At 40.5% G+C, this 8953-nt stretch overlaps 1 protein-coding gene and 1 pseudogene across 1 annotated transcript; both read right to left on the reverse strand.

Moving 5' to 3' along the window:
• Positions 1 to 2664: 2664 nt before the first annotated feature.
• Positions 2665 to 3564, reverse strand: LOC120157616. The gene is made up of 3 exons (XM_039168701.1): positions 3324 to 3564; positions 3179 to 3272; positions 2665 to 3115 (listed from the first exon to the last, which is right to left on the reverse strand). The coding sequence occupies exons 1-3, from the start codon at positions 3562 to 3564 to the stop codon at positions 2665 to 2667; spliced, it is 786 nt and encodes a 261-aa protein (XP_039024632.1).
• Positions 3565 to 6991: 3427 nt separating this feature from the next.
• Positions 6992 to 8340, reverse strand: LOC120157617 (annotated as a pseudogene).
• Positions 8341 to 8953: the final 613 nt, after the last annotated feature.

Raw genomic sequence — 8953 nt, forward strand, 5'->3', positions numbered from 1 at the left:
CTGTATTGTTTTTCGATAAGGCTCCTTGAAATAGTGAATGGGCGACTCGGTTAGCTTCCCTACACACATAACGCACTTTAACAGAAGAAATGTTAGCTAAAATCTGTCTAGCATCATTGAGCAGCAATCCAATTGTAGAAATATCCTGTGATTTTTTAGTAACCTGATTAGACAATCTGTAAACAATCGAAATGGCATCGCCTTCGATAATTGCATTGTTTCAACCATTCTCGGAAGCCAATCGGATGTCCTCAGTAAAAACAATTGCTTCTGTGGACTCGGCCGAGAACGGAGGATTAATCTTCTTAGCCAATCCCCCAATAGTCATTCCCCCAATAATCATTCCATGCGAATCCCGAGCCACTATACCCACAGCCACAACTCGAGAATCCTTGCAATAAGCCCCATCAACATTAATTTTAACCTCATCCTGAGTCGGCTTAATCCAACAACGCGATCGATGAAGAATCACTTCGTCACTTTTACTCCCTAAAGAATTTGAAACAAATTTGTACTCCCCAATCAAATTCGAAGAGTTGATAATAATGTCCCTATCCGATTTTAGATCCCCATTATGAACAAAATAATTGTGCCGGTTCCAAAGATTCCAAAGCAAGGCAAGAAACAAATCAAAACCTTCACCATTCAGCTTTGACTGAACATATGACAACAATATGATAGAAGAGTTTCCCCTCCAGTCAACAATCTCAGAGGAAAGACCCGACATCAAAAGAACCGTCTTAACTTTAGGGCAATCTTTAATCGCGTGCATAACCGATTCCAGCTCGCAAAGACAAAGAGGGCAGATACCATCTCCAAGATTTGCTTGTTTAATTTTAGATCCAACGGGAATAGCTTCATGACAAATACGCCAACCAAAAATTCTGATTTTTGGGAGAACCTTCGCTTTAGCCACAGCGTTCCAAATACCATCCGCAACCATAAACGGACTATTTTGAATTTTCAACCAGTTATAGCCCGATTTAGCCGAGTAATACCCCGAACTATGATGACCCCATAACAATCTGTCCCCCCAGATCGGAGCTATCAACGTTTTAAGAACTTGCGAGGCATCTTTCGACCGAAGCACTCCGACCACCTTAGGCTCATCCCACCTTGCACACCCTGGAATCATAAAATCCGCAACTCTAACCGGTTGTTCTGTATGATCCATGTATCTCTCGTACCACCGAATAGGACTAGCGTCCCCCCAATTGTCCTCAAACATACGAGCCTTACTATCCAAACCCACTCTCCAGAAAAAACCATCCTTGAGAGCTTCTTTGGCCTTCATGAGACTTGCCCAAGTATAATAATTTTTAGCCCCAAGTTTTGCCTCAAAAAACGAAGAGCACGGAAAGTATTTCGCTTTAAGGACCTTGAAAGCCAGAGAATGTTAATCCCGAATAAGTCTCCAAATCTGATTCCCAAGAAGTGCAATATTAAACAATCTAAGATCCCTGAACCTCATTCCTCAAAAATTTTTGGATTGACAAATCTTATCCCATGCAACCATCGCCCAACCTCTGGAATTTTGTTTCCCGGACCACCAATAGGATCTAGCTTGCGACTTAATGTCATCAATAACTCCCTTCGACAGGAGATAATATGTCATAGCATAAGCGGGAAACGCCTGGACCACCGACTTGATGAAAACTTCTCGTCTTCCAAAAGAAAGGAGTCTCTTAGTCCATCCTTGAATCCTCTTCTCTAACTTATCTCTGATAAAGTTGAAAGCCACCCTTTTGCCTTTCCCAACTGCCAGAGGAAGACCAAGGTAATTCCCTGGATCCGTGGCCTCAACTACTCCTAACTCGCTCAAAAAGGTCCTCCTATCCACATTGGGGTATTAGGACTAAAATAAATGCTGGACTTCTCATAATTCACCTTCTGTCATGAAGCCTTCTCATATTGAGCTAGGATACTCTTTACTTTTCGCACTTCCGTAGCTGATTTTTTTACAAACAACATGCTATCATCTGCATACAACAAATGTGAAATCCTCGGCCCTCTCATGCTTGCTCTAATACCCTTAATCTCGTTCCTCCTTTGAGCCTTAAGGAGTAAGGCAGACAGACCCTGAGCGTAAAATAAAAACAAATATGGAGATAAGGGATCTCCTTGTCGGAGACCCCTCTGAGAAATGAAAGAATCAGATAACACGCCATTAATACGCACTTGAAAAGAGACCGTGGAAATACACTTTCGAATAAGATTGACAAAGGAATTACAAAAACCAATCCGAATCATAACATCCAACAAAAAACCCCATTCCACTCTATCATACGTTTTTTCCATATCTAACTTAATAGAAACGCCCTTACTAGGACCATTTTTAGACTCTTTAAGATAATGGATAAGTTCATAAGCCACAAGAAAATTGTCAGATATACGACGACCAGGGACAAAAACGCATTGGTTCTCGGCAACACAAGCATGCATCAAAGGTTTAAGACGATTTACTATAGCTTTTGACACAACTTTGTAGATGACCGAGCATAAGCTAATCGGTCTAAATTGCTTCATTAATTTCGGACTAGTAACCTTAGGGATAAGAACAATAATAGTACGATTAACATAATTAAAATCCATCGTACCATTCAAAAGGCCAAGACAAATATTAACAAAATCACATCCAACAATATTCCAAAAAGAACGGAAAAATTAACCTGGAAGGCCATCAAACCCAGGAGCTTTCGAGGGATTAACTTGGGAAAAAGCAATGGTGATCTCCTTGACAGCAAAGTCTCGGCAAAGCATCTCGTTATCACATGGCGAGACACAAGGATCAATGGCTTGAAAGATCTCCTCGTCAGGAGTCGCTTCGGAAGAACGAAAGAGAGAGGAAAAGTAGCTCGTAGCAACACCAAAAATGTCCTCCAACCTATCACACCAAACCCCTCCCTCACTTTCCAACCTCCCGATCCAATTCTTTTTGCGACTCCCATTGGCTCTTGCATGAAAAAAGGAAGAATTACGATCACCATCCTTAAGCCACGCCACTCGGGATCTTTGAAGCCAAAATATCTCATCTTTATCCATAACGTCCTTAAGATCCACCAGAGCTTTCCTCCGAAGTTCATAAAACTCATCCGTGATCGGGCCATAATCAAGCCTAAAAATAGAACCCCTTAAGCGCTTCTCATCCCTCTTGCCTTGACTTCTTCTCGATCTCTACCAGTCTCCTAGCGTAGACATTATCTTCCCCACTTTGACTGAGAAAGAGTCTTCATTGTTCTCCCAAACCCGATGCACAATATCCCGGCATTGATCTTCATTAGCCTAACACGTATCAAATTTGAAATAATCCCTCCTAGGCGAACTGTTCGTAATAGCACCCTCCAAGCTCAACAAGATCGCAGAATGATCGGACGACGCCATCGAAACCGTATCCACATAACACTCCTGGAACAGAAGCCTCCATTCAATCTTCGCAACAAATCTATCGATTCTCCCGCACACAAACGTCTTAGCGCAGGTACCACTAGCCCAAGAAAACCAACCACTCCTAGGTCTAATGTCCCACACATCGGCATCACGAAGACATCGCTGGAACTCCTCCATATGAACCCTTACCGGTTTCTGCCCTCATCTCTTCTCGTCCATATGAATAATTTCATTAAAGTCTCCTCCCAAGCACCAAGGAAGAGAAGAGGTAGAGGCCTAATGAGAAATCATCTCCCAGTTGTGCTTTTTATCCGACCACCCACTGCGCCCATAAAACCCCGTAAACCAGAATTTTTGCTCCTTCCAAAAAACCTCCACATCAATATGTAGATTATAGAAGCTCTGGAGCGAGACATCTAAACCTTCCTTCCAAAGCATCATTAATCCCACACAATGATCCGATCTTTCCACTGAAAAACAACCAGACATCTTTGTAGCCAATCTAATAGCATCCGTTTTATTTTTCCGCAACTTAGTTTCAGAAACAAAAACCAACATCGGGTCCTTTTCGGAGATCAGTCTCCTAAGCTCTCGAACTGTCGCGGGGTTTCCAAGCCCCCGACAATTCTAGGACAGAATCATCATGGCTCCTGGCGGGGCTGAACCTCAGCCACCGCCGTTAAAAAAACATCCCCTGCGCATTCCTCCAGAATCTCACTAGGGTCCTCCTCCTCACTAGTACCCACCTTTGAGTTCAAAATGGAGTCGAAAATATGCACCACTTGTCGATTCACTCGCTTAACTTTCCTCTTTCCCTTACTCGTCTCCCTAATCTTTCTCTTCCCCAAACTGAAAGAACCAACCTCAGCCCTCACACTCAATTCCCGGTTCGGTTGTTGCTCTTCTAACAAAACTCGGTCACGCGTAATGAAAACTTTCGGGAACGTCCGAGGAATGGAGCTATCAGGCCCGGTTGGATCAGTCGGGTCAGAATCGTCCTCGTGATTGGAGCTAGACGAGTACAACAAATCACGTCCTGGCATCCACGATCTTCCCTAGGGAGTCTTAGTTCCCCTTTCTGAAAGAGGGTTGTTCGTCGAGCTAGTCATTGACCTTTCATTGTTCTCCCCATCAACGTAGATAATTCATTCTTTCCTTTTGGTGCTACTTTCTTCGAGTCTCTTGATAGGTGACACTCTGAGCCATTCCCCGAATTGGAGTGGCTATTGCAATTGGTCCGAGAAGCTCGGACATTCCGTGAGGACATGACCAATAATTCTGCACCTATGACAAAACGAAGGCAGCCGTTCATACTTTAGTAGACACTTCCTCGGTTCACCATTCGCAAGCACTCCCATCTTAGCACATCTTCGCAACGGTTTGGTACAATCAATCTCCACTCTAACTCGAAGGTAATCGCCCATTCTTCCATCTCCAGGTCTTGTGTCAGTAGCAATAGTCTTCCCAATTCTATTGCCTATCTTTTCTGCAGTTTCAATTTTCATGTACCCCAAAGGGAGCTCGTAGATTCTCACCCACACTCCAAGGGGCCGAAAATCAAACTCTTCAAGACTCAAAGTAGGATCAAAGTGAGCAATAGCCAACATCATTCCTTCGAAACTCCATGGGGTACGTTTCATAATAGCTTGCTTACCCGAGAGCGTCTTGAACTTGAAAAGGAACATGTTATCCTTCAAGATGCTAGATTTCAAGAGTTTAGCATGACCCCAAATAGAACGAAAGACCTGCAACACCACTTCGCTATCAATTCTCTTGTAACCAATAATCCTCGCAACGATCCACTTATCCATTTCCATAACGTCATCATCAGTAATAACTCTTGGTGGAGATATGTCCTCAGACTCCTCCTTAGTGAATTTCAAGTGCTTCATTAAATCCGCAACCTCCTCTGACATTTTACTAGTAAAATGAACAATCGAAAAAGAAAGCCAAATGTCACTCCTACACCCTCTATTGGAAGACAATATTTCTATGGAATTACTTTGAAAAACAAAGAAGAAGGTATCAATATTTCTATTGATAGTATGAAAGGTACTTGCAACCTTCTCTCCCCTCAATCTATTATCCCAATTCCGTAACACACCCTTCCCAACTTGACAAAAATCTATCCGATGTGACTTTCTTCTCTTACACTCTTTGCCTACTCCAAATAGGCTTTTAAAATATCTCTCCATTATAATACTCAAATAAATTATATATGAGTGAACCATTTCCCCATAAACAGCTAATCGCCCACAATTTTTCCAGCAAGTAAGTCTGTCCGTACAGTGATCGCAGCAGACCGTATTGTAGCCGTCGCAATCTTCAAACTGCTCTGCCATACTTGACCTTGAACTCCTATCCCCTGCGATAACCCTGCCACTCCCACCTACTATTTGCACCGAGTAGTATATAGAGTAGACCAGTCCCCTGCCAATCCCATCTGCTGCCTGCACCGAGCAGTATACTGAGTGGCCCAGCCCCATGCCGCAATAAAGACCTTAGTAGGCCTATACTGAGTTGGATAATTTTGGATCGGTAAACTCGGTTCATGATGGATTTAAAAGCCCATTATGAGCTCATATTAGAGGGTTTTAAAAAAGCTGTGGGTTTAAATGAAATGCACGTCTTAAACTATAAATTTTAGGATAAAGTACAATTTCTCGACTATAGGGTATTGTTTTGTTGAGTTCCTCAATTATTAAAAGATAAAACGATCATTTAGTTATAGGACGTTGCTTTGTTGAGTCATCGACTATTAAATGTTACAAAATGTCACATGACTATTCATATATTTCAAACTCTTTTTTTCTTCTGTTAAAAAGTTGATAGTTGTCTGAGTTGGACGTTAACCTAATGATTGAGATATATGATTAAATCATATTTTAATGACGTCTACTGGCACCATCGTTATTTTCAAGCACTAACTCGATGATATAATGTTTCAAACTTTGACTCGATGGCATAATGTTTCAAGTATTGATTCGACGACATAATATAAACAAAGGCTCGATACACAAAATAAAACTCAAATAGTTTTGAGATTAGATTTTTATCATATCCCAATGATCAGGTTAACATTAAGTTCAGACGATCGTTAGTTTTTCGATTGTGATCTCTAAGGATTTCCAGATTGATCGATACGTCCTCAAATGTACATAAAATTTTAACCCACCAACATCAATATGTGGAAGAAAGATTGAGAGGCAAAGTGAAAGGAGGGGGAGAAGAACAGTAATCAATTCCAATCTCCATGAAAAGAATAACACACAGAAGAGTGATATGAATATTACACAATGTACAAGTAGAATTGCAATCAATAAAACCACAAGGGTTCCGAGATTGTTTGTTATAGTGTTTTCGGTTTCAATAAATCAATGTAACTAAAAGGCAGCAAGACATCGAAGTTACAACTAGAACAGCACTCTCCAATGTAACCCCAAAACGGCTCCTGGATTGTTAATTATACAATTTTGATTTCAACAAAATCAGTGTATGATAACTAACAAAAGGCAGCAGGATAGACCAAGTTCAGAAATCTTCATAACCTACTCAGATGGCAAAGTACCCGAAGTTTCCACCCTGAGCAACAAACATTAACCAGTCAATGGTGCATTTGGTTGTCAAACACTCGATCAACTTCACATGGAAGAAACTTTACTTCGGATAGCATTCGTTGCTTGTTTAATTGCTGAGTTCTTGCCTTGTTGGCAACTGAATTCGGTGATTTGTACATTCTCTGTATTAAAGAATCAGTCTTAATTTCATACCTTTCATGATGTCCAAATACAGTAATGAGGATAAACAAAAAAGGATTTGACCTTTCCAAAGTTGGATATATGTTCATCTGCTACAAGATTCCGCCTTTTCGCTGTGAACCCGAAAACATCTTGAAGGAATTCATTATTCTGCACAAAGAAACAATTATTTCTTATAATCCACATGAAAATTAAAAAAAAGACATGCAATTTGCATCAATAGATGTCAATCTCTGAAAGAGCATCAACCTGCATGTGATTAGTGAAACCTCCACCGAGAAAGCGCCTCAAAAAGTTCAACCGTTGGATTGAAATTTGAGAACACAATTATCAAAATCCATGGCATGTAACCAACATAAATTGGAGAATTAGAAGAGGAAGAGTAACCTGAATCAACTTGGACCGTGTTGATGTATGAAGTGTATCCTCACCGATCTTCATCGATGTCTCGGGAGAATAACCATACTGACATCACCAAGTGAATCAAAGTTCGCATGATTAGTCAGAAGAACCATACATAGGTGGGAATTAAAGATAAATACGAGTACCTCAAGGAACTCCAAAACATCCTTAAACAAACTCCTCTGGTTATTAATATCTTTCTTGGAAGAACCTTTACCACCAGCTTCCACAGAGAGGTCACGGGCTTGATTCAGAATTTTTTTCCTTCAATCCATGTTTATGGGAGAATCCTTCTTTTCATTTATTTCCTTCTGAAACTGAACCATCACATGAACCCTTAGCTTCACCTGCAAACTTCTCTAAGCTTCCCCTCTCAAAAATCAATGCCAGTGCTTCACCAGCAGCAATTCGCACGATCGGTCATCTTTATCTAGTAAACTAGACAAATATGTAACTGATCTGCAAAACATCTCGAGACTAGTTAGACTCTTAGCCCAATAAATTTTCACCTGTTTGTGTTGGTATATTATTGCAGGACCGAAATTGATACAAAGTTCATTGACCTATTATCAGCTTTAAGGGGTGGTAAAGACAATAAATTATCAGATTAAAAAAATGGAAAACGTATGATCTAGAGAGGTCACTAACTCTTGCCACAGTTTAGGACTGAGTCTCCATCCATCCATGGTTGTCAAGAGAAATGACCAGTAGACACAGCCGCTGTTATGACAGCATCAGTTGGTTTGACAGTAATAACCTACAAGTCAAACAAATCTTCAAATAAAGCAAACATCGTGTGTTTCGACATTAACAAGTTGCAAGCAATAACTAATTTGTGAACTTCGAATAAATTTATCAGATGCCTTTCAGTTAGTGGAACTCAGGCATGTATACTTCCGTTAGAACTTAATTCCGGATGAACTAATTTCTGCATAATTTGCATTGAATTTTCTATTTTCTCAGGATCATTCTCCCCAAAAAAAGTGATGACAGCCAGACAATTGAGTAACTTAATTCCGACCCTTGTTTAATTTTATCATACCGAAATTATCATAGAAGATTCTGAGCCGGATTTAAAAGCCTGTGAAAGAGGATCGATTGATTCTTTCAATATTTTGTGTGCATTATGTGTCCCGGACCGACAGTTAAAGCCAACAAACCTACCAAGAGAAACGTTTTCTTCAGCTCACATGGGCTGCCCGGATGGGCATGGGTCGGGTTTCAACCAACCCGACCCGAAAAATATATACCTCCACCCGACCTGAACCCGACTCGACTTTTTGAGATAAAATCTGAACATGATCCGATTCAATCCGAAATAATAAAAAATAGTTATTTAATTGAAGAAAATAATATATAAAGGGGTATTTTTATAATTACTCCTAAATATATAAGGTAAAATTATA

Source organism: Hibiscus syriacus, unplaced genomic scaffold (assembly GCF_006381635.1).
Source record: "Hibiscus syriacus cultivar Baekdansim isolate YM2019G1 unplaced genomic scaffold, ASM638163v2 tig00111273_pilon, whole genome shotgun sequence".
Classification (NCBI taxonomy): Eukaryota; Viridiplantae; Streptophyta; class Magnoliopsida; order Malvales; family Malvaceae; genus Hibiscus; species Hibiscus syriacus.